At 32.5% G+C, this 26,880-nt stretch overlaps 2 protein-coding genes across 5 annotated transcripts in view; one reads left to right on the top strand and one right to left on the bottom strand.

The window, feature by feature from the left end:
* Positions 1 to 245: 245 nt before the first annotated feature.
* LOC114940818 (fatty-acid amide hydrolase 2-like) lies at positions 246 to 10,667 on the bottom strand. Of its 2 annotated transcripts, XM_029315564.2 has the most exons (10): positions 10,329 to 10,667; positions 5,744 to 5,914; positions 4,844 to 5,063; positions 3,899 to 4,116; positions 3,130 to 3,241; positions 2,698 to 2,996; positions 2,528 to 2,629; positions 1,547 to 1,714; positions 1,273 to 1,455; positions 246 to 791 (listed from the first exon to the last, which is right to left on the bottom strand). In XM_029315564.2, exons 2-10 carry the CDS (start codon positions 5,909 to 5,911, stop codon positions 684 to 686), a joined length of 1,578 nt encoding a protein of 525 aa, XP_029171397.1. In that variant the 5' UTR covers positions 5,912 to 5,914; positions 10,329 to 10,667; the 3' UTR covers positions 246 to 683. The 2 variants fall into 2 exon arrangements, with proteins under 2 accessions (XP_029171397.1, XP_085344044.1); XM_085487918.1 differs by lacking the exons at positions 246 to 791; positions 1,273 to 1,455; positions 1,547 to 1,714 and adding an exon at positions 1,726 to 2,050.
* Positions 10,668 to 13,466: 2,799 nt separating this feature from the next.
* The window catches only part of Axn (protein axin), a 35,239-nt gene continuing 21,825 nt past the window's right edge, over positions 13,467 to 26,880 (top strand). For all 3 annotated transcript variants that reach the window (XM_085487970.1, XM_085487969.1, XM_085487966.1), the window contains exon 1: positions 13,467 to 13,831. The gene's annotated coding sequence lies outside the window, so the exon portion shown is untranslated. The remainder of the gene's footprint in view (positions 13,832 to 26,880) is intronic.

Raw genomic sequence — 26,880 nt, 5'->3', positions numbered from 1 at the left:
ATTGGCGACGATTGCATAATAGTAGTCTTTGACGTAGCCCATGATTTTTACACCGCATCATATTTATACGGCTGCGAACATAGTTTAATTTATTCAATACGTATAGAGATTTAAATATTTAATAGAGATTTAAATATTTAATAGAGATATCATTAAATAGAGATTTAAATATCTTACATTCGGATGAATGTAATTCTGCGTCTACATGATTGCGCTAGGTATAATTAACTACATATATAATAGTATTCAAAAATATACAGATATATTAATATATCATTTTATTAACAAGAAATAAAACATCAATAATACGCAATAGCAGATTTTCTGTGAAAATGACTGTCCGTATAAAATTATAAAAATTTAATAGTACATCATAAACTTTATTACTTGCGCGCCATTTTTCCATATGACAAAAATATGTAACACCATCTGTTATTAAAAAAATTATTTGTAACATATACAATAGTATTAAAAAATATACAGATATATTAAGAAATTTTTAACAAGAAATAATACATCAATAATACACAATGGCAGATTTTCTGTGAAAATGACTGTACGTATAAAATTATAGAAATTTAACAGTTCATCGCGAATTCTATTATTCGCGTGCCATTTTTTCATATAACAAAAATATGTAACACTAGCTGTTATTTAAAAAATTAACAATTTGTAATGATAATTTATTTGTTCTTTATCGATATCGATGGTGGCACCCAACCACCGAAAGCAGTCTCCAGCTCTTTCGCTACCGCCAGACAGAGGCGATCCTGATAAGGCGCAGCTATCACCTAGAATTTTTTAATTTTTTTTTCTTTTTATTTTTTAATATGACTTTGCTCCGTAAAGCGCTCTATTTCGAATTGTTACTCGCACATCTTCAACTTTCGTATTATTCTTTGAGTGATAGAGAGAACCATGGGCGTCCGCAGGATTTTTTCCAGGAGGGTGCATGGTTAAATCTTTTTTATTATTTCTTATTTTTTGTTCTTTCTTAATTTTTTCGTTATTTTGTTATTGTCATTTTTCTATATTAAACGTGCAAATAAATTCCAGTGTTTATTCAAAAGCAGAGCAAATGCTTCATTTTTTACTCATTTGAGCGACGTACATCTTTATTTCTTATTTTTTTCTTCTTTTTGCATTTTCTTAAATTGAATTTTTTGTGATTTTCTTTTACATAAAATATGCAAATAAATTGCACTGTTTATTCAAAAGGAGAGCAAATGCCCAAAGGGGACGCCCATAGAGAAAACTGACTGATGAGCTTACCTGAACACCGATAGGCAACCCCTTGTGGTTAAGTCCCATCGGTATGTGCACCGCGGGAAAACCAAAAGTATTGAAAATACCGGAGTAGGAAGTACTCAGGGTTTCAAATGTGATCAATTCAGGAAGGACCGCCGTGGACCGGAAGGTCGGGTAAATAAATATTCCGTTCTCTCCCAACAGATCCTAGAAAAATAAGATGACGCGTGAGAGAATCGCAAATAGAGATGCTTATGATAATATTGAAAAAAATGATGGCACAACTCAGGACACTAACCAGCAGTTTTTGCCGAATCGCTGTTCCTTGCTTCGTGTAATACTCCACATCCGATTCCGAGAATGGAATACGGGTCTCAAAAATCGTGGTGAAGAGAGTTGTCTGCTTCGTGTATTGCGACAAGCCGAACACAGATTTTGCGAATTCGATGAATGCATTTTTTTTCAGCTGCGCAACAAAAAAATTAATTAAGCAAGAATAACGTGAAAAAGAAATTTTATATTTACATTTAAATATGATTTAAGAAACATTTAATATATGTTTATAAGTTTCTCAGTGAAGAAAAAATTCTCGCAATGCGTAGATACAAAATATATTGCATTTCAATTCTGAAACAACATTGCAATAATATTGCACAATATAGTCGCGCAATGTTGTAATTTTACAGTAAAATATCGTCTTGTATTTTTTTTCAAAAATCGTGGTGAAGAGGATTGTCTGCTTCGTGTATTGCGACAAGCCGAACACAGATTTTGCGAATTCGATGAATGCATTTTTTTTCAGCTGCGCAACAAAAAAATTAATTAAGCAAGAATAACGTAAAAAAGAAATTTTATATTTACATTTAAATGTGATTTAAGAAACATTTAATATATGTTTATAGGTACTGTTTCTCAGTGAAGAAAAAATTCTCGCAATGCGTAGATACAAAATATATTGCATTTCAATTCTGAAACAACATTGCAATAATATTGCATAATATAGTCGCGCAATGTTGTAATTTTACAGTGAAATAGCGTCTTGTATTTTTTTCTTACGTTGCATGGAAAAGTCACGAACGTAACTTTCACGTGTCGACGAGACGGGATTAATAAAGTTTTCCCGCCATGTCTTTATCAGATGTGGAATGCATGTGTACTTTTTATGGGAACACTCAGTAATAAATATAAACCTATATACCGCGAAAAATCTGAGTTATTTGGTACAATGATCTTGCGTGTGTTTAAAAAAATGGTTTCGAATGTATGCATACGTAAATACCTTGGGATCCTTGGCATCTATCAATAAGTTAGGTATGTCTTTCACATTCAAAAGTCCGGTCAGCACAATCTCGACTAATTCAGTCGGCCATTCTATTGGCAACTGCAACATGTCGACGAAATATTACATATCGTACGGAATAAATATGACGTATTAATAATTGTGAATACCTTCTCCGGGCGAATATCGTATTGCGTAAAGTGCATCGCCGCTCTATGAATGCACTCCTTAATTTCTGGCACCACCGACAAAGTACCGAATGCCTCATCCAAGCCTAATCGATAGTAAACCTTTAATTGTCGCAGATCCACTGGTACATTTAGACGCAAATTACGATCGCACTTGGACGTCAGCACTCTCATAAGCAGCCCGAGATCCTCCGCGTATCTGGTCATCGGCCCGAAGGTCAGGAGTTTTTGAAAAACTTTATCCTCGGAAAGCGGCAGGTGTCCTATCGTCGAAACGATTTCTGTAAAAAGAAAAATGTATGATAAATTAAGGGAAATTTCCTTGGGAGAAAAATAGGATTAAATGAAAAATTGACAAAGGGGTATTATTATTGGAACATATATATTTAAAAATATATAAAAAAATCAATTCACCTGCTGTAGGTTTGTGTCCAAAAACGCCGTTGAAAAGAGCCGGTATTCTTATAGAGCCAGCTAAATCCGAACCGATTCCGATCACGGAAGCGCCTGACCCGAGCAACGCACCCTTAAAGGAAAATGCATTTCAACATATTTATTCCATTTTTTTTATTTATTAGATTAGCCTATTATAAATTTTCGGTCGCTTTTAGAACACTTATTAGGTACACTTAGATCAGTTACAAAATAACGATATCACGTTGCAGTGTGCGTTTATCTTTTGCGTGTTCTCTCTTAGCGCGGAAAGAAAATGTTTCGGGCGAAAGTAGTTAACAAGTATTAATTTATCCTTTGCTTGCGTAAAGATTCCGATCAGATTGACACTCTCGAAAGGTAGTTTTTCACAACGATGCCAGTAATCTCGATTGAAAAAGTAGTAAATATAATCCTAGTTGACTAGTTATACGAAAAATAACATAAATCTATGAATAATAGAGACTATTTTTTCGCGCACGATTAGTCCTATTTTTATATATAACTGAATGAACAATTAAAAATATAAATACACTGGATCCGGGCTTTTAATTCTATAATTTTAATCCAGGTGCGTTTGTATTTCATTTTACTTCTATTGTAACTATTTAATAACACGAGAACGCGCTCGTTCGAGGAGAGAAGTGTCGTAAATAATTTTTTTTCAAAAAACTAGTATTTGTTTTTCACAGTTACGCGACTATCTCCATTCTTAGTGCTGATGTGATTGAGATGATTAAAACTCAATTACCTCTCCGCCAGACGATCCACCAGGTGTGTATCTAGTGTCGTAAGGATTACGAGTACGACCGTACAGAAAATTCGAGCTCTCAAAGCCGGCGCACATCTCCGGAGTGTTTGTAACGCAAACTGGGATCGCTCCAGCGTTTCGGAGCAGCTTGATGACTTCTGCATCGCAGGCTGCTTTTCTCTTTGCGAGAGGTAAAGAACAGCCTGAATGACTGCAACCTGCGATCAAAAGATTTATCTATATTTATATCCTCCTTAACATTCATGACCTTTAAGATATCGATTACATTTAATAATTTTAGAAAATGATAAATGAACAGAGTGATTTTTTAAGAGGCCTTATATAAAACACAGGAAACATATTTTCTTGTAAATATTTAAATGCATTTATATAATATATTACTAAAAGTGTATTAATAACGTGTGATAAAATCAAAAGATTTATCTATATTTATATCTTCCTTAACATTCATGACCTTTAAGATATCGATTACATTTAATAATTTTGGAAAATGATAAATGAACAGAGTGATTTTTTAAGAGGCCTTATAAAACACCTTTTTAAGAGGCCTTAAAAATATTTTCTTGTAAATATTTAAATGCATTTATATAATATATTACTAAAAGTGTATTAATAACGTATGATATATTACCAAAAAAACTCTTTAAAATTATGATTAAAAGTTTCATTTGTAAATTTTTAAAGAGAATAAAATATTGAATAAGAAAGAAATATTGTATTTAAGAAAAGAATAAACTATTTTTACTAACTCTGCGTTTAACATATATGAACATATATATGTACATATTTATAAATATAATTTTACTTGTGTATTTATATCTTTCTATTTTAATATTTTTATTCTCTCTTTCGACATTCTGTAACGTAAAAAATAAATGATAGATGCAAATTATTATGGTAGTGTCACAAAAAAATGAATCATACCTTTAACAGCGCAACATTCCTTGACTGTGATCGGCACACCGAACAACGGCTTTTCCTTCTCTAATCTTTCAATGTCAATTTTGCCGGCTGCTAATTGCTCGTCGCAGATTTTCGCCTCGTATATTGCATCGCCAAATCGATTGCCGGCGACAGCATTTAAGAACGGATTCACTTCTTTAATTTGCAGTGTGTATTCGTTCACCGCATCGTAACACGTAATCTATATTTTTTACAAAAAATAATTGTCTATATTTGCATCAGTTATGTTTTCTTTAATACTTTTTGTATCAATTAATGCAATTGATTAAATATATATAATGGATTATACTTAATTGCAATAAAATTTAATTGTAGTATCTAATTGGCAAAATTTATAAATGCGATTAAAAAATATATGTATATTAAAAATAATATATGTATATTAAAAATAAGAATATATACAGGGTAAGCCATCTTAATCAATAATGCACGTAAATATCTCGTATAGTAAGCAAGATGGAAAAAAGCTCTCGAACAAAAGTTTTTTGACTATAAGGGGTACATAAGATGTCATTGATTTGAACTGAACATTTTACAAGATATTTTACATTTTATGCAAAAAAATTGTAAACTTTAAACTTTTATAATTTAAAAAGTACTTGATCAAACAACATTTTATTATAGGATTTTGGAAAACTCTTTAGATAAACTATAAGAATATGTAATGAAAAATAAAAGGTTCCATTTAAGAAATTAATTGAAGGTGATCTTCATGTGACCTTTAAATGATTATACAAGGTCAAATCAATAACACCATTTTATGTTCTCCTCGTTGCGTTGATTAAAATGATTTACCCTGTATATACATATATATATGTGTGTGTGTGTGTTTATGTATATGTAAAAATGTAGTGCACTTACTTCTCTTTGTCTAATTTTTTTAGCAAGCGTAGTGGCGCTTAATGTAAATAAAGGATCTGTTATCGGCGGTATTTTTTCCGGTTTCTTGCGAATAAATAACAAAATCTGACGTAATATTGCATATAAAATATATGCTATACCGAAGACTACGCGCAACTTTAACAACATTGTCTGTAAAATAAATAATACATTATCTAACGCATTGTATATACAACCCGATCAATTATATTTTTCCTGTTTGTCAGTATATGTTGTCAGCCTGGTTTGTTCTGTTTGTAATTTTGTAAACACATTGTCATAGAGGAGAATATATAAAAGGCCTAGAGAGCCGATGGATTAAAAATTTTAATCCCTTATTTAATTACGAAATAATTATAACTTCAATACTTCAATATTGGAATGTTCGACTCGAAATATAATTTTCTCAATATATATGTTTTATTATATTTTAGTTTATAATTCAGTTTATCAAGTTATTTACAAAATAACACACATTTCTGTTTATAATATTCTGTTTATAATATTATTTTATAAAAATAAAAACTTATAAAGTACTATAAATATTTGGCAATGTATGTTAAAGTCAATCAAAATTTAATATAGACTGTAAGTTTTGTACAATTTGGTAAGTGTAAATGCACAAAATTGACAGATTTATTCTATATTAAAAATATATAAAACGTAAAACACACATTTTCATTCTAACAGTAATATAAATTTTTGTAATATTTGAAAAAAAGCTCATTTTGTGCATGAGTCAGAAACAGAAACCGTACGAACATTTGAAAATACCAAGACAAGTGATTAACAATAATACGACATCTTTTAGTAGACGCATCTTAATTTTATATGAAAATATAAAAGTGGGTGGTTTTTGATTTATGCTTCGACATCGCATCTCAATACATTTGAGCATGTGCTAATCACGTTACTGCATTACTGCTTTATAATTAACATTACGAAATTACGTAAGTGAAATTGTAAAATTATGAACACGTCAAAATCATGCGCAATATTGACTATTCTTATAGGTGGTCTTATATATATCTTCTTAAATTTCGCGTCACGATTCGTGAATAAACGTAACCGTGACTTTATGACAAGTCCTTCGCGCGAATGACAAATACGTATTCATGATTTCGTAATCGATCTTATACATTCTTTTGAATCAGTACTATATAATGTAGTCTACGATTTTCTTACGTTTATGCAACAGCGCATACGTTTAATATACATTACATTATTCTCGCGTTAATTAATACTCTCATGCGTCATCTCTTATTTTCCTATAATTCTCGTATATATAATTACAGTATATTTCATGTGATTTTAACTGGAGTATCGTAAAATTGATACGATGCAATTATGAGGCACGCATGTTTTTTTAACTGCTCGTGAAAAGAAAACCGTTTCAGAGAATCATATAGATAAACAATAGGGAAACTTCGAAAGAGATCATATAACTGCAATAATCGTAAATAAACTTTGTCGGATTCATTTTTTCTTTTTCTTTTTTTTTTTTAACATTTTTTGTTATTTTATATTCAATAATTTGCGTAACTATTTGAAATTATTTGCATAATAATTTGCATACTTAATTATTTCGAATTCCAAATTGACCGAAATACGTATTGCAATCTCACGCTTGTTTTGATTAAAAAATCGATTTTTATTGAGATTGTAAGATGCGAGAACATCTTTATTTTGCATTTCGTTTTCTTGCAGTCACTTTTTCGCGTTTATTCTCGAAGAGCTTGTTTTTCAAACGCCCCGTGGAAAAAGTTTGTTATATATATATATAACAATATAAAATTATATATGAAATATGTTCATACATTAGTAGATAAAAGTGCTTTTTATATATAATTATATAAATTTATATGTATATAATAAATATTTCTTCATATATATAAATATAGTATGTTTCATATATAATTCGACATGATTATATATGAACCCTTGTAATTTATATATATAAATTTATATAATTATGTATAAAAATAGACATATTTCACATGTAATTATATATGATAAAAAATGTTTCCAGTTTCGACATTTTCCGCTGGCTTAACTGAACACTCGTGTAAACAAGCGACCTGGGAATCGCCCTTTGGTCAGCAAATTGTTCGAGCCATATTTCTGCGACGTGTTCTACGAAAATACGTAGAGTTATGTCTAAATACACGCGTGCATACCGTGCACGTACCTTGAATAATTCAAATTTCGTCCACGTGCGCACGTGTAGGACGACGCGTGTAGCGTTATTTCTTCATCATCTTGTCGTAAATAAAGGAAATCGATTTCGCTTATTCGGCTCGATTATTTCGGCAACTCAGCTCTTTAATTAAACCGATTAAATCGTGCAGACTGATTACGCATCGTTACATAATGCACTCTGTGTACGATGTAATAATTGCATGTTTTCGTTTCAAAGTTCAAAATCATTGAGTTAGAAAATCTAATCGATTATATTCAAAACACGATTACTTCGAGTTAATTTTTCTTCGACTTATACATGTAGAATTGTTTTATTAGATTACTGTGCAAATTGGACAAATTTGAAAAATTATTTATTCGTTATATAAATAATAAGTCCAATCGTATAAAATATATTTCCTAAATAAAAAAGTTGAGTTTTTTGTCCTATTTCGTTAATGAAAAAAAAGAGATAAAAAAGTCGCTATTTGTAAAAATGAAACATGTTCATTAATGTTTTTCGACATGACGATTTCGAAAACAGTGATTTAATTTTTTAGAATATGTTTTTTCCCGCTGAGAGAGAAATGCATACAAGTGGCTCTCATAAAGCGCTCGTAAACAAATATAATCGAAGCAATCGCGAGTAAGACAAGTTAATGTCATCGAAACCATTGTAATTCGATAATAAATTTCGTTTACGTATCTTAAAATATGCATCGTTCTCACAACTCATTTGCACATAATTCAACTGACTTATGACATTTCTTTGATGGCATCAATAACATTGCATTATTTCCAAAAAATAAGTTTCCTTAATGAATATAAAATGTGTTCGGATAGATTCCTGAAGAAATGCTTAAACCATTTTTTAACGCCAATAAAAATTCGATTCGATTTCCCTCCCTCTTTCTCTTCCTTTTTCTCTGATTTGAAAATTTTATATCCCTCGCTTTCGATTTTTAATTTTTTTATTATCGCGCGCTGATAAATAATAATAATTTTTCGGACGTATTTAAGTAAATTATAAGAAACTATATATTTCACTTAGGAGCTTTAAGTATTTCCCTTTCACTTTTGATTTTCATAATCATTTTTATAATTTTAATTCTTATAATTATTATTCAATATTTATTTATCGCTCCTTAATAAAAATTATATTAATACTTATTTATAAATATATAATCCTTGTTCTGAGTATATGTAAAATGTAAGGTGCGGTCATACGTTAACCACTTAATTATAAATAGAATTCGTACACGTGGAAATATAATTATCTATTCAAATATGTATGTATTAGTTATCTAGATAAAATATTACAATTTTTACAGTGCAGTGAATATTAATTCTTATATTCTATCTCTTTTTAATTTTGTCTTATACTTTATATGTGCAATCATTATAAATTAAAACTTGAATTTATCTATATATATATATATATATATATATATATATATATGTGTTTGTATCTTCACGTGAACATCTGACATATAAAAAATTTTACCTTGAAATCTTTGATTCTATCTCAACTATTACTAGACAAAAAATATAACATACACATTGTGAAATCATGCTTAACGCACAATGAATTATGACGAAGAGTGTTTATGTATATTTATATATAAGAATAAATGAAAATACGTTCTGTTAAATTGTAGGTCGAGTCAGGTTATTCGCAATATTCATTCTTATCGCGTCCGAAACCGTAGCGATATATTTCGATCAACTTTTATTTTATCCAATAAAATTATGTATAATTAAAAGAGAGATATTATTCAAAATGATTATGGATTTTTGTTCTGAGAAATATTGTGTTAATATAAAATTTTATGCAAATGTAATTTTTTTACTTCGTAAGAACACGAGATGCAATAAAATGGAATAACAATTGCAAAGTTTTTGCATTTTAATTTAAATGTCATTTGAATGTCATTTGATACGTATCACATTAATCATATGTTTAATAATTCGAAATACATAGATATTAGACGTATAATTACATAATAATAATTTAAGACGTATAATTATATAATAATAAATCACATTAGCTATTCATTCGCGCGAATGTGACAAAATATAATACTTATGTTATATTTAAAAATGCAAGATTATAAATATTAAATATTATTAAAATCGAAGCAAAATAAAATTGTTTTATCTATTGACCAAATCCACGATCACGTGAATTTTCATCCCTGATTCGAGTAATCTTTCTCCATATCTTTTTATAAAATAAGTAAAACTTTTTCACTATTTTATTTTAATTACTAATTAATATAATTTTTTTCACTATTTTATTTCTATCTACATCACTATTGCTATTTATGGAACGCCACTCTATTACATTATCGAAATAACTACTTTAGAAACAGAGCAGTTTCTTACGTACCGTTAAACAGCGATATATAATAAGATCTTGTTTTACAACAGCCTTATCGACACCAAGCTTATCTCTTCGAAGCAATTCTGAATTATCGGACACTCCGGCTGAAGTGATGCTAAAAACGCTGATGTTCAAAGAAATATTTCCTAATGTTTCGTCGTATAATTTTGTTCCCCTTATGACGTTCTTGGATTTTGATGTCAAACAATTTTCTACGTGCGCGAAAATTGGCCACTGCGATATATATTTATGTAATTTAAGCGACTGAGAAGTCTAGAACTGACAAAGGATCGATGTAATTTCAAATCGAGACACCCCGAAGTCCAGCCATGGGAGCGCGCCAAAGCGGACTGAATGCGACGATGCCTCGACTTTGCTGTTTTAACAAATTCATACTTAGTGATGGTGGGGGAGTATGTTCGGGAATATGTCTTGCATGCGCTGCTCGCGTTGTCGCGTGCGGAAAAACGATGGAGTTTTCCGGAGGGAAAAAAAAAACTCACGAGTATTCATGGCCTAGTAATGTAAGTCAAGACAAGAGTGTTTGTTATCGTCGAAGGTTGCACAATCATATATAGGATCTCTTCAACGCAACTGATGTTTTTGCGTCACATCTGCTCGATTTACAATTCTATAATAGATCAGTCTATTGTATATGTATGAGTATAGATTGCCCCTCTAAATTAAATTAAGTACATTTTTTCATTCAAAATTAAAGAATTATGTATATAGGTATATATACAGAAAATATAGCGTGGCGATTAAAACACTTGTAGAAATTGATTTGATAAATTTAATTTAAAAAAAGCTTATAATGTTAATTTAAATATTGGTTTTTTATTGAACTGTGTATCTGCAGAAAAAAATTATTTCAAATTAAAATTGGAAATATTCCATTATACATTAATTTAAATAAATAACAATATTATTATAAATATGATAATTTATTAAATATCGCGCTGTAAACCCCCATATATTTTTATTAAATTAAAATTTAAGAACAATTATTTTAGTATTATACTACAAATTCTATACCAATACTGATTAATGACAGACAATATCGATGCTAGTGCAGTGTAATATCTATCAGAGTATATTATGTAATGCAATAACATAGCAATGCAATATCTGACAAAAACTTTAATATAATACTTGAACACAATATTTAATTAATTATACTTATCTCAGCTTAATTTTGCGTTATTTTTAATTCCCTAATTTTATTCTAAATAAAAATTTATCGTTTATACATTTCTTGCAAGCTCGATATATTACAGATAAATTACAGAAAACATGAAAAAATTGAATTTTAATTTTGTGAACACAAATTTTCTTTTTATTACACTAAGTTATAAAGAAACATAAATTTTTCTTAATAGCTTTTGCGTAAAATTTATCATTTATAACAAATTCTTAAAAGGTCCACCTAAAAAGAATTGCTTGGGATTTTTTAAATAATCGTAAAAATCTGTTAGTACGTATTGTATAAAGGTTAAAGATAAAAAAAAATAAGTATTTGCATCGATAATGATAATAGAGAAAAAAATAAACGAATAAAATTTTTTAAATCTATATCTATAAAAAATATGTATATTTTGTAATTTTTGTTCATAAATGTTAAAAAAAAAAACATCTCTTAAAACGTCCTATCTCCAATATGTTGGATGTAAGACATGTAATACTTATTTTTTTGACCTTTAATCTTATGCAATATGTGCACTAACATTACGATTTCCTGATTATTTTAAAATTCCAAGCAATTTTTTATTTTTAGATGAATGATCACTTGAATATTTATTCCACTAACAGGTTCAACAGATTAATTATATAAAATAAAAAATGGAATAATAAATTAGTACAGACAAAACTTATAAATTTTATCTTTAAATTAAAATTGTATGTTTAAATATTTTTGTGATATATGTATAAATATCTATTTGACAGAATAGTCATTTCAGTTGAAAAATATTGTGATAAAAAATTTGTATTATTAAAAAGAGAAAAAGACATAAAATATTTTTATCTATTTTCTTATCTGTGTCTGCGAAAAATACACAAGTCATGCTAACTGAACAGATATTGTTTCTGCGCAAATTTAATATTAATACCTTTAATAATTATTAAAATATTAATACTCCTCTTCTTTTGTAATAATTAAAATATTAATTTTTAATCAAATAAATACCTCTAAAAATTCTAAGTAAAATATCAATATTATAATTATAGGCGTCCGCAGAGGGGGCTAAAAGAGACATTTGCACCCCTTGGAATTAGTAAAAGATTGAAGCATTTGCTCTCCTTTTAAATTAACACTAAAATTTATTTGCATTTTAATATAAAAGAATAAAAAAATAAAAAAAATAAATAAAATTTATTAAGACGTGTTCTACAGTGCGTTGTATGTCGCAGTCGGATGTCGGAACGTAAGCGATTGTCGAATGCGGAAATTTTGTTTTCGAAATGAAAATTTTGTTTTCACTTGACTGCGACATACGACGTATTGTAGAACCGGCCTACGCAATCTCGCGATAAAGTGTAATACAACAAAAATCTTGCTGCAATCAAAATTGCCGCGCAACATTATTCAAATGATTATTTTATGTGCAGCATACTGCCGCAGCAGTTTGTTGCAATTGGTGAAGTTTAATTGAACGAACAGCAAAGGCAGCAAAGCAAAACTACTCGCAACTAGTTGATTCTAATTGTTATTCTTATATTAATTAAATAATGGATTTTAAAAATAAAATAGATTATTGTAAGAATATAAAAGCAAAAATCGTAATTTTAACCTCGAAATAATGAGAGGAACAAAGAAATATGCTCTAATAAATTTTGATCACGTGACTTAATTGCTGCCGCAGCATGCTGCGTATGAAAAGGCACCTTTAGAAATCTAAAACAGAAACAAGGAGAAATGAAAAAAAAAAAAATATATAAATACGTAAAAAAGCGGGACATCAAATTTCGATCGAACCCCCCCTTATTAATTACATACATATAATCGGCGACTAGTGATCGCAACCGGATAATTGGCGCGGGCGCCACGGGAAGATAACGACGGCGTTGCCGGGCGACGCGCCTGACGCGACGCGATTGGCCGATCCGGGTTCGCCTCTCGGCCGCGAGAGGGCGGTCGCGCGCGCGCCTCGCACTCGCGCGAGAACCAGCGACCGATGGCGACCGACTCTTGACGGTGGTGCCTGCGCGGAGTTACGTGTCGCCGTCCTTCGAGCGCCCGTGCTTTTTCGAGTCGTGCTTTCCGTCCTCCCGTCTCGCGTCGCCTCGTGCAGTTTTCGAAGGCGGCGACGACGCGACGTCTCGCGTCGGTGAATGCGTGCGTGCCGCGATTCCGCGTATACGACGTGTCGGTTGCGCGCGTGTTGTGTCTGTGACGACGATGTGGTGGTGACAGTGTGGTGTGCGCCTCGTCGAAGAAGTGTCGACCAGTTCACGGTGGATCATCCGTCTGTACCGAGCGAGGGAGAGAGACGGGGATACGTATATATAAGGTAAATACTCTGGGTGTGAGCGAGAAAGAGCGAGTGAGTTATGTGCGAGAAAGAGAGAGAGAGAGGGAAAGGTCCGAGTTGACACTTTCATGAGAGCATGGACCCGCGACTGCATCGTCGTCGTCGTCGTCGTCAGTAAACATCGAGGACCGAATATACAGAGTGAGTCATTGGCTCCTTTGCGCTCTCGTTCGTTCGTTTTCTTCCATTCATTCGTCTCGTCCGCGTCTTTTCGTGCCCGAGAGTCTGTGACCTGTATTTTTCGCAAAACCGATACCTGACCTCGAGCAACAACGAGAAGGAGACAGAAAAGAGCTGTTGTTTTCGATTTCTCGCTAGGTAGGAGCGAATCTTAAGACAGTTTGGAATTCCGGGCGAGTGCTTTTGGAAAGTTTTGATAGAGTCAATGACACTTTGCAAGTCTGAGCAATTTATAAACGTACGGAATTTTTGTGCAGCTTCTCGGAATTCTTTTTCGAACATTATTTCTCCGACTGAATTTAAATCTCCAAATGTTTACACATCTGTCTCCCCCTATTATCGCTTTTCTCTCTCTCTTGTCTTTCTTACTTTGGTCGATTTCGTATCGCAGCATCCTCGTTAGTCTCGCATCTCTCGCCTCGATTCTCCGTCTCCTCGGATTTTAGAAGTTGATTACGGGCGAAAAAGCCGTGGTCGAGATCATCACCGAAATGACCGGGGCGATATATGCGCGTTTTTTGTTTTTCATTCCGCGATAGAGAGAAGATTCAACGACCGCATTCAGAAATCCCCGTTTTCTCGCTGCCTCTCCTCCAACACAGCCAGGGTATACAACGAACACACACACACGTCTGTGCGTTTTCTCGAGCCGCGCTGCTTTTCTGCGGTCGGTGTTTTCGTTTCGACTGGTCGCGACTCTGGTGCTTTTTCTTCTTCGGCCCTCGCTCCCGCGCCTTCGTCTCCTTCACCAGCGCTGTCGATGCCCTTCGTTCTCGTCGATATACCGGGTGTCCTTTCGGTTCGGCAGCGGACATCGTTCACCATTTTTCGAGAATTATTTCGTCGCGATAAAGCGAGATTCAAAGAGCAAAAACGATCGAATTAATATATAGAGTGTTATATCCTTCGCGATTTTTTTTTAAGCCGCTGTCAATGTCCTTCGTACCGGGAATGTACCGGGTGTTCTTTCGGCAGGAGTAAATTCAAATTATTTTATCGCGATGAAGCGAGATTTAAAATCGCAAAAACGACCAAATTAATATATAGAGTGTTATATCCTTCGCGATTTTTTTTTAAGCCGCTGTCAATGTCCTTCGTACTCGTGAATGTACCGGGTGTTCTTTCGGCAGGAGTAAATTCAAATTATTTTATCGCGATGAAGCGAGATTTAAAATCGCAAAAACGACCAAATTAATATATAGAGTGTCATATCCTTCGCGATTTTTTTTAAGCCGCTGTCGATGTCCTTCATGCTCGTGAATATATCGGGTGTCCTTTCGGCAGGAGTAAATTCAAATTATTTAATTGCGATGAAGCGAGATTAAAATCGCAAAAACGACGAAATTAATATATAGAATGTCATATACTTTGCGTCTTTTTTTTTAAATTTTTTGATAATAATTCGAATATTTGTCGACAAGTCAAGGTATCATTAATTTTCGAGTTTTCAATTACGAGAATTTTTTAAAAATAAACTTCCATGGAACATAAATGGATAAAGTACGTCCTTCGGTTAATTTTACACACTAAAAAATTGTATCGAATTGGAGTAGATATTTATTTCAATACTGTCTAATAAATAATTTTTTTAAAAATTAATAATAAGTATTGATATGATGTGAAAAAATATTTTTTTGGTTTCAAATAAATGATTTATTAAGCAGTATTGAAATAAACATTTATTAATTTAATAATTTTTTTCATTGTACATAATTGATCTATTAAAGAATATTACACAGGATTTATGAAAATATATAAAAATGATATACTAAATTAATACAATGAGAAAATTGAAAGAAATCAAATTATCGACAAACAATCGAGGAATCTATTTTCAAAAGATGCAAAAAGTAGGACACCGCATATATATATATATATATATATTTAACATTCCGACAAAAACCAATCATTTCTAATCATGTTCCGACCTACAGCAAGTATCGGCCTCTCGCTTATGTTTATGCAAATTTTCGCGGCAAACTTTCGCGTCGAGAGAGAAGAAGACACTCGGACGAAAAAATCTGACGAAAAAACCGCTTTGCATTTTCCGAAAGCCCGCCGAAAGAAAAAAAAGGAGAGACAGAGAGAGAGATACACAGAGACGCCCTGACGTTTATACGGCAAAAGGTACGACGTCGCGCTACGACGAGGGCATAAGGCAAGGATAATGATATTACTGCTTAAAGAGACGGCTTAACCTAACCGTTAGTTTATTGGCGTAAAGGAGTCGCGGAGCGTGTCTACATCAAAGCGGCCGCTTCCGAGCTCCACTTTGCCGTGCCGCCAGCTTCTCTCTCTCTCTCTCTATCTCTCTCATCCCCACCATTTTGCTTTCCCTGTCGCCGTCTCGACGCCGCCGCCACCGACGCTTCTATTCGCTTCACCGAACTACGATGTATACGACACCCTGCGGCTCTGTGTCTCTCCGCTAGCTGTGTCGCCTATTAACACCTATTAACATCTGAAACGGGACAGGCACCGCCGCGCCGTGTCGGTGCAACATAAAGAGAGAGAGAGAGGAGATTGCGGATCTTCTCGCCGCGCGGCGATAATCTCTCTCGCGATCCTAGGCTTCGATAATGTAGTTATCGTCGAAAGACGGCAGACTTCCGGGATGAAAATCTGTCCGCGAGATAGGAACGGTTGAATGAACGGTAATTAATGAACTGACAATTTTTGGATATTATTAACTCCGGAATGTATCGATAGGTATTTGTACAGGGTGTATCTAAATAAGAGGAAAATTTCAAGAGATGGTTCTTTGTCGAGATTTTCAGATAAAATTTAAAAAATGAAACTTGGATATTTTCCAATAATAAAAAGGATATTAATATTTTTTTTATCTTCCTGTATCATTATATAAAAGGAGATAAAACTAACAAGCTCTATTTAATTTTTTGTCAGAACTTAATTTAACTTTTATGTAAGAAACTCTCCTTAATTTTCGACAAAGAATCATCTCCTAAAATTTTTCGTATACAGCAAATTATATGCAGTAATGCATGCATCGCGTTGACCCTCACAATCAGTTGCATTTGACTCGAAGGTTATTAAATCATTAGATACTCATTACGTTCTCTATTATACATATGTCGTAATAGCTAAATTAGAAATTAATAGTGTACAGTTTCATGATCTTTGGTTTCAGATAATAAAGTTTATAGATATCTTTAATGGATTTATTTATATCGCATATGCATGTATTACACTGAACAAAAATTTATTGAACTCGAATAAATATTTTATTTCAATATTACCTTATAAATCATTTGTTTGAAATTAATAATATTGATTTGGCGTGAAATATTTATTTGACATAAGAAAATCCTTTTCGAAACAAATAAATTAAGCTTTACTTGTTTCAAATAAATCATTTATAAGGCAGTATTGAAATCAATATTTATGAATTTAATAATTTTTTTTAGTATTGTATATGCATATATAAAATTTGTTTCTAGCTTCGTTAATTAAGAATTAAATTGCTAGCCTCTGAATTATAAATTGAAAGTAAAAATAACAGGAAAAATGAGAGATTTATCTATATAAGTTTAATTAATCGATTAATCAAACGTGGAAGTTCTACATTATAAAACAATATGTAAATTAATGAAAATGTCTACATTTTTATTATTTATATATGGTGTAATTTTAAATTTAAAATTACTTATGTAATTTCACGTACCTGTATTTTTACAGTGTATGATTTGAATTTTTTAAGATGAAAAATGTTTCTCTTTCTCTTCAGGACTTTTCTAAATTTGTCTAGATATGTATAAAATATATCGTGATAATTATTTCTGTTTTTTCTCGTTCTCTCTTTATTTAACGCTGCGGTCGGTAATGGATAACGCGCCGGCGAAATCTGCCGTGGTCGATCACGCGAGCGGAAGAGACGCGTGGCCACCCTCCGTGAAGACGAAAGGGTGGGCGAAGACAGAGGGAGATGAGAAGCGCGGCACGCACAGTTTGGGAATCCCCTGGAGCACGACACGCCGAAGCGTCTCGACAAAGTAGCTGCTAGGGCTCGCTCTCTCCTTCCTCTTCGTGCCATCGCGCGTTTGATACCACGTGCTCCAGGGGGGTTAAAGCGACCGACATCGGGCGAGGCTGAGAGGGAGAAAAGTCCTCCCTATTTCGATATCAAAGACTACAGCGAGAACCGCTAAAACGATGCTCTTTGACATCACAAAGCGCGCGGTGTTTCACTTCATCCCCCTTTCTTTCTTCTTCCCACTTCAACCTTTCTCTTTGACCGTTGTATACATGTGTGTGTGTGTGTGTGTGTGGAAGAATGTGCGCGTGTGTCACTCGTTCTTTCTCCACTTTTCTCAAGTCCGCCGTTTCTTGTTTGCGGCAAACGCGCGCCCGCCAAAGAAAGTGGCTTACGTCTCGTATATATACACTTGGTGCCGTCCTCTCGTGTCCTCGTCCTCTTCCTCTTCTCTACTATAGGCAATATTTTCTCACTGAAATCGCGCCGCGCGGACAGGAGGAAGATCCCTTTAAAGTGTTGCGCCTCTCTTCGCGCGCGATACCGCCTTTCCTTTAATTCACTCACCCGCGAGATATATGTATATGCATATGTTACACCCTCTTGCTCGTAAACGTTTCTTTTCTAGCCACGAGGATGGGATAAAAACAGACATCGCGCCTCGATCTCACAAGATCGACCTTCCCTAACAGAAATCTTCAATCTTTACTTTCAAAAAGTCGTCCCAATTTATTTTGTATTACACGTGCAGGCAAAGTGGCACTTTGTGTACGTGTTTTCTGTGCGGAAAGCGGCCGATTTCCCACGCCGCAAGATTTGTGCCTCGCGCACAAAACCACTTTGCCTGCACTTGTAATACAAAATAGTATGTGTATCACGTGCGGATTGACAATTGTTCAACTTTCCGCACTTGATACACAATATACTATTACCAGATCTTTTAATTCTTCGTTAAATATATATGCAGAATATTTTATTTTATTTGTTTTATTTATTTATTATATTTTAACGACAGATTTTTCTTAGCGAAAATTATATAATTTTTTTTTATCTCAACGTCACATCTTCATAATTAAAATTTAAATTACATTTTTTATGAAAGGGTAAACGTTATCAAAAATTAATCGAAGAATATGTACACGGAGAGAATTTTCTCTTATTGTCAAACTTTACCCCGAAAATCATGATAATCATGGAACAATTAAGTAAGTTTTACTATATGTGATGTGTACATAGTAAATTTTACTATGTTGCATAATAACATTAACACGTTTATTCTGATTTAATAAAAAATGTCAAATTATTGAAACATGTAGAATAATGTGAAAAAATGCAGATAATAATAGTAAAATTTCCCTCCAATTCTAGATTTATAAAATTCCCCGACCGCTGTTACAATTCTAGTTGAATGAAAAATAGGCGGGACATCCTGTATACAATCGCAGTATTATATGGCATTAGTCGTTAATCGGGTCGGCGTATCGGGTTATAAATGCGATATGACGATTGCGGCGCGCAATGTGTTGATAATCATCGAGCGAGACGCGCTCTTAATATAAACCGGAAGTATCCCCGCGATAGAGGAAAACGGCATTTCGCGCGTTTGATCCCGTCATCTGCTCTTCTCTCCTCGTGCGCGAATAATTGCCTCTGTATTCTCTCTCTCTCTCTCGCCGCGCCGTCTCTCTTACCACTTCTGGGCCTCCTCGGGCTTCTCTGTGTCGCTTCATCGCCGCTTCCGACCGCTTTGATTCGTCGCAATACCTAGATCGCAAAGCTAACGGCCGGGGCGACGCTAATCGTCCGATGAATTCAAAGTGCGCTTTCGCTCGAGTGTCCTTGCGTCGCCGCGCTCCATCTCTCTTCTTTCCAAAGCGGCCTCCGTGAATTGATGAAAGGACACCGGTAGATCATCCAGGCACAATGTAGGTAGAATAGGTATGGACGTGCAGCCTAGTGAAAGACCTTTCGGCCTTTTTTTTTTATTATTCTTTCGACAAGCATAATAAATGCGCTTTTCTCACGTGATTTTGTTCCGGTTTTTGGAGAGAAAAATTATCGCAGGGAAAATTCACATGATGAGACTTTACTTTCACACGATGTCCTTGAACGTAAATGTGCATGCGAATAGATTGTAGTGTAAAGCAGGAAAGAATCGATTTCTTCTTTCGTGGAAAAACCGAAAAGGAACTTGACATTTTCTAATAATAATAAATTATTTTTAATTAATAGCGTATATGTCATTGAATTCGTCTTGACAAAAATAAAAAATAATACGTCATATAATAAAACAATTGGAAATAATTTAAATCATCGAATTAAAATTATAAACAAAATATCAAGATGTTTTCATGTTTGTTGACATGTTTTGATATCATGCTAATTATCAGGGTTGGGTAATAACTAGTTAATTAGTTAAAAGTTAAAAAAAGTTAATAGCTTTTAACTTAGCTTAGTTAATTTAAAATGTATTAATTTTTAACTTCAACTAGTTATTTTTTTTGTTTGCCTTAAACTTGTTTTTTATCTCTGAATACCATTATTGTTTTTTTTTTATAAATTATAAACGTATTATTTTTATAATAAAGTATTATTAATTTTTATGTTTATTTGTCATCAATTGTAATTACCAAAAATATATATTTCTGTATAAAAATCAAAATTTCTTTGTTATTGTAAATTTTAAAATAATTAACAAGCAAAATTCTAATTTAATATAAATGTTTTTAAAAATTAACTTTTGATATAACTTCAGTTAATTCAATCCTAACTTTAACCGAGTTAATTTTTTGTTCATGCAACTTTTAACTTAACTTAGTTTTAAAAAATCATTAACTTATCCAACCCTGTTAATTACTAATCGAGGTGGAAATATCGTTAAAAAATATATGAAAGATTAAATATAATACAATTTTATAGTTGTATTATAAATGATTTATATTAAAATATCTGATGTTTATTAGGGAGTGTTAGCGAATATGTATTTTCGTGTGATTATAATTGAAAGCAAACTCCACCGATTTACGTTTGCATTTTAATTCACGTTGTATGCGACATTAATTGTAACAAAGTTCTTTTATATTACTTGCTTGTTAAGGCCTTTAAATCAATCTTATTTTATAACGAGCTTAAATTTAATTGATAAATTCATTAATAATATAATTTTATAATTGCATTTTTTAAATACAATAATTATATTATTAATAAATTTATCAATTAAATTTAAGCTCGTGTTATACATAAAATAAGATTGATTTAAAGGCCTTAAGGAGCAAGTAATATAAAATAACTTTGTTACAAAGCTGTCACAATTAATATCGCATACAACGTGAATTATAATGATTATATCGAATATATATTTTTGTCTGATTATAATTGAAAGCAAACTCCACTGGTTTACGTTTGCATTTTAATTCACGTTGTATGCGACATTAATTGTAACAGCTTTGTAACAAAGTTCTTTTATATTACTTACTTGTTAAGGCCTTTAAATCAATCTTATTTTATAACGAGCTTAAATTTAATTGATAAATTCATTAATAATATAATTTTATTATTGCATTTTTTAAATACAATAATTATAAAATTATATTATTAATAAATTTATCAATTAAATTTAAGCTCCTGTTATATATAAAATAAGATTGATTTAAAGACCTTAACGAGCAAGTAATATAAAATAACTTCGTTAATGATTAGATCGAATATATATTTTTGTCTGATTATAATTGAAAGCAAACTTCACCGGTTTATACATTTGCATTTTAATTCACGTTGCATGCGAGGCATTATGCAGTTCGATCGCGAGGCATATAAGTGCAATATATAGTCTCGACGAAGCGCGGCATGTAAATTTTTCAGCCGCAATACCGGAAGCGACGGTCGCGTAGACTCTCTATTGCCTCCTTATCCGGCTGACTGAATCTTTTGACGTCAGTAAGAGGCAAATCTCGTCCCGCTTAATCCTCGTAAAGGACGTTTCAGTAGGTTTTGTCGGTGAAACTTGTCTCTCTCTTTCTCTCGAAGCCGGTCGATATCGATCAAACGATGAAACTCGGAGAAAAGCTATGCTTTTTTTATGCGACTTAAAAGAAAGCCCGTAAAACTTGGAAAGACTCACGGGATAATCCCATGCTGTTTCCTCTCGTTTCCTTCTCAGCATCAAGATCTTGAGCCTCCAGTTTTGCTATACGAACCTTTAGTATTCTGGTTTTTAATCTCTTTGTGTGCGATTTAAACGTCACGATTTTTAACGTTTAACAAAAAGAATCGCCGGCAAGATCTTACGATCTCATTAAATCTTCAAATTCGATGCACAATTGTGCACACACAATTTTATATATTTAAAAATAATATTTATTTTATTCTTTTATGCTTTAAACAAATCTGAAAGACAAGATTCTATTCAATGAAAGTAATTTGTAATAAAAAATAACGTTTTGCATGATATTTTCGTTATATATACGCAAATATTTGACAATTTGATCGAGACTCACGATTTTTTATTTAATATACGTTTAAAAAAATCGCTGGCAAGATTTTACGATCTCATTAAATCCTTAAATTCTATCCACAACAATTGTACACACACAATTTTATATATTTGAAAGAAATATAATTATTTCATTTTTTTATGTTTTAAACAAATCTGAAAGAAAAAATCCTATTTATTAAAAAAATAACGTTTCGCGTGATATTTTTGTTACATTCGCAAATGATACTTATACGATTTTTAACGTCTAAACGAGAATTGTTGGCAAGATTTTACGGTCTCATTAAATCTTCAAATTCAATAAATACAATTGTACACGCACACAATTTTTTATATTTATTATATTTGAAAAAAATATTATATTTTTTGTTTTAAATTTTTAAACAAACCGAAAGAAAAAAATCCTATTAATAAAGGAAAACCGTTTTGCATATTTTTGTTATACATGCACGAAAAAATACTTGACAATTCTCACGATTTTTAAAAAATCATTAAATCTTCAAATTCGATGTAATTGTACACCCACGCAATTTTTTATATTCGAAAAAGAATATTAATTCTATTTTCTGATGCTTTACAAACAACGAAAGAAAAGTTTCCTACAAAACATTTCGAATGAATGAAGAACGTTTCGCATAAACTTCAGCTGCAAGAGCGCGCACAAGTATTCGATATAATTGGATCGATACTCGTTCGATTGGAGTTTTCGAGCGCGGATTTATCCGCAGGATGGATTTTCTCTCTTACTTAAGCTCGCGAGAGGATCCCCTATACTTGCTCGGACAAGTCTCTCTCTCTTTCTCGCGGTACGACGGCGATCCCGTTAACGAACGACGCCATTAAGGGCGCATTAACATATAATTTTCCGTGAGAAATTATAGGCGACTCAGCGCCGGGTTGCTTTGCACGGTGTTTATTACGCGTGTCCGCCGCATCGCGAAGCGGGAGAGAGAAAGAGAAAAGTCAGGAGCGCCACACCGACGTCCGGAGTCGATCGACGCAGAGGTTTTAAATCGCGTGATGTGTTAGTGCATTCATGCGAATCCGCATCGCACATGGAGAGGTCGGAGTAAGAACGCGCGTGTGTGGGATCGCGTGCGGCGGCGAGATCAAACGAACGCGCTTCGTCTCTGTCTGCCGCACTTCAGGCTTCTCCCTCTCCTTCTGGTTCCATCTGTTCGAGACCGTCTCTGTCCCTCCTTGTCTCGTCGTGACTTCTCTCCTCCGGCAAACACGCTACCAGTTTCTCACTTTTGCTCGCGAGCGCGCGAGTCTCTTCTTCTTCTCTCTTCGACGACGACGACGATGACGACGACGACGACGACGACGACGACGACTCGACACCGGTTCTCTTTCTTCCCTCTTATCCCTTTTGCCTTCTGCCTTTTCTCTCTCTTTTTGCACGAGGAGCAGGCGCGATTCCATTATTATCGCCGATAGTTTAATTTTCATTAATTACTGGGCGCAAGGCCCTTCTTCGTGTGATCCCGCAAGGTTAAAGCGCTGTAATTCCTTTTTGCTTTTGGTATCGTAAAAGTTCTAAAGTGTCCGAAGAAAAAAAGTAACGCAACCGACTCGCTGAATTTCGAAAGCGGCATGTATCCATAAACGTTAGAGCTCTTTGCATTATTAAAATCCCGCCTCTTCCCTCTGTTGAGTGAGAGAGAGAGAATCAAATTACATTTTTTTCAATACTTTTATTTTTTTAATATTATTATATCAATGTTTTTCTAATATTTTTTAATATTTTTATTTATTTTTTTAGTAAATAAATGTTGTTGATTGTTATACACTGAAAACAATTTATTGAATTCGAATAAATATTTGTTTCAATACTGCCTAATAAATCATTTATTTGATATAAAAAGATTAAAACGGATAAATATTTATTTGTTTTAAATAAATGATTTATAGGGCAGTATTGAAATAAATATTTATTGATTTAATAATTTTTTTTAGTATCGACAATTCTCAACTTTCTATGAAGAAGTTTTTTTTTCTCAAATTTTCGGAAAATTTATTAATATTTGTTTTATAAAATTATGCATTTTTTAACTCGTCCACGTTTAACAATATGATTACGGAAAATATATTATGATACTAAGATCCAGGGTTGAGTAATAACTAGTTAATTAGTTAAAAGTTAATAACTTTTAACTTCAACTAGTTATTTTTGACCTTAAACTTATATTTTATCTCCGAATACCATTATTGTCTTTTTATAAGTTATAAACGTATTAATTTTAAATTAAAATATTATTAATTTTTATGTTCATTTGTCATCAATTGTAATTACCAAAAAATATATTATATGTTTCAAAAGAATTAACGAACAAAATTGTAATTTAATATTTAAATAATATTTTTAAAAATTAACTTTTGAATTAACTTGTGTTCATTTAATCTTAACTTTTAATTTTAACTGAGTTAATTTTTTGTTTATGAAACTTTTAACTTAGGTAAATTAAAAATTAATGTTATAAGCGCAACTAACTTTAACTGAACTTATAGTTTCAAAAAATCCTTAACTTACATTTATCATCAATTGTAATTACCAAAAAATATATTATGTTTCAAAAGAATTAACAAACAAAATTCTAATTTAATATTTAAATAATATTTTAAAAATTAACTTTTGAATTAACTTGTGTTCATTTAATCTTAACTTTTAATTTTAACTGAGTTAATTTTTTGTTCATAAAACTTTTAACTTAGGTAAATTAAAAATTAATGTTATAAGCGCAACTAACTTTAACTGAACTTACGATTAGTTTCAAAAAATCCTTAACTTACCCAACCCTGCAAAAATCTATATATTATTGTAAAATGACGAGAAACTAATCACGTTCCAGACGTGGAAATTGAACGGACGAGATCGAGATTTAGTTTGGGACAGATGCAATCAGGCGGCGAGAGCTTGATTTTAAGAGAATTTCATATAACGGGGCCGATCGCGTCGTGTACCTGACAATCTCTTTAAATCGGTATTTACCGAGGTTGATAAGATTGTCGGAAGGCTGCCAGCTGCCAAGCCGCGCACCGGTTTGAATCACGCCGGGAAACGCTCAGTCGCATTTCAGGTGCACTTGATGCATCGATTTAAGCTCCTTGGCCGAAGGCGACTAGATGCGGGCATCGGTCTTCCTCTCTTCGGAGATGAGAGAAACCGGTTATCTCCTCTTGAAAACAAAATCGCGAAGGACTAGTTCTTTTCGAAGTCTCCAAATTTTAAAATAATATTGTTGCAACAAATATCTTCGTCATTTTTCTCTCATAATAAAATACCAGGTTTTGTTACTTGGAGCTCGAAAAAATATTCGATAAAAAAGCAGGATTGAAGGAAGATTGACGTATGAATTAAACGAACCAGGATTTAACGAGAAGAGAAATTCAGAGCATATCGATTTTCTCTTTTTCTTTCGGGACATTTCATATATAATATACACATGTAAATATATTATATATATTGTATATTACTATCTTTCGAGATCGAGTGGTTCGTTTATCCGGCCTCTTTCGTTGACGATCCTATGTCGGACCGGTAGGTCAAAACCACTGACACCTTTTAAGTCGCCGACTTTCTTCCCCTTACGTTTCCTCGCTTTCCTCGCTCTCCTTTGCTTCTTCACCGCCATCCTTCGGTCTTTCGTATATTTTCTTTGTCCTCTTTCCGACTGTCACGCAAATTTTTCGCTTCATTATTGTCGGTCACGTCACTTTATTTTCAAATTGTCCATTTTTTATTTATTTTTTTTTTTTTGTTAACACAAATTTAATATTCCGATAAAGGAAAGTAAGGTCGAAATCATATGTCAACGCGATAATCATGTTCGGATCTTTTATTTCGGAATATGCTCTTTGTAAAATATTTTTTTTTGCGGACGAGCGATATATTGTTCAATGGATATTTTTGTGCCGACTTTGGGACTAAAATAATTTTAATTCACAAAAAAGCGAAAAAGAATATTTATTTAAGTGTTCATTTTTTCGAAAACAATTTCACATTTTTTTTCTTTCATCGCGTTTCATTTTTTTATTAATTGTCTTCAAACAAAAATATTTTGGATTTATAACCCGACGACTAAATATTATTTTTTTTTCTTAACACATTTAATATTCCGATAAAGGAAAAGGTAAGATCGAAATCATATGTCAACGCGATAATCATGTTCGGATCTTTTATTCCGGAATGCTCGTTGTAAAATTTTTTTTTTGCGGACGAGCGATACATTGTTCAATGGATATTTTTGTGCCGACTTTGGGACTAAAATAATTTTAATTCACAAAAAAGCGAAAAAGAATATTTATTTAAGTGTTCATTTTTTCGAAAACAATTTCACATTTTTTTTCTTTCATCGCGTTTCA

Source organism: Nylanderia fulva, unplaced genomic scaffold (assembly GCF_048542155.1).
Source record: "Nylanderia fulva isolate GAGA-0341 unplaced genomic scaffold, ASM4854215v1 Scaffold6, whole genome shotgun sequence".
NCBI classification, from domain to species: domain Eukaryota; kingdom Metazoa; phylum Arthropoda; class Insecta; order Hymenoptera; family Formicidae; genus Nylanderia; species Nylanderia fulva.
The sequence above is the reverse complement of the archived record's forward strand: the minus strand, read 5'-3'. Positions and strand labels throughout refer to the sequence as shown.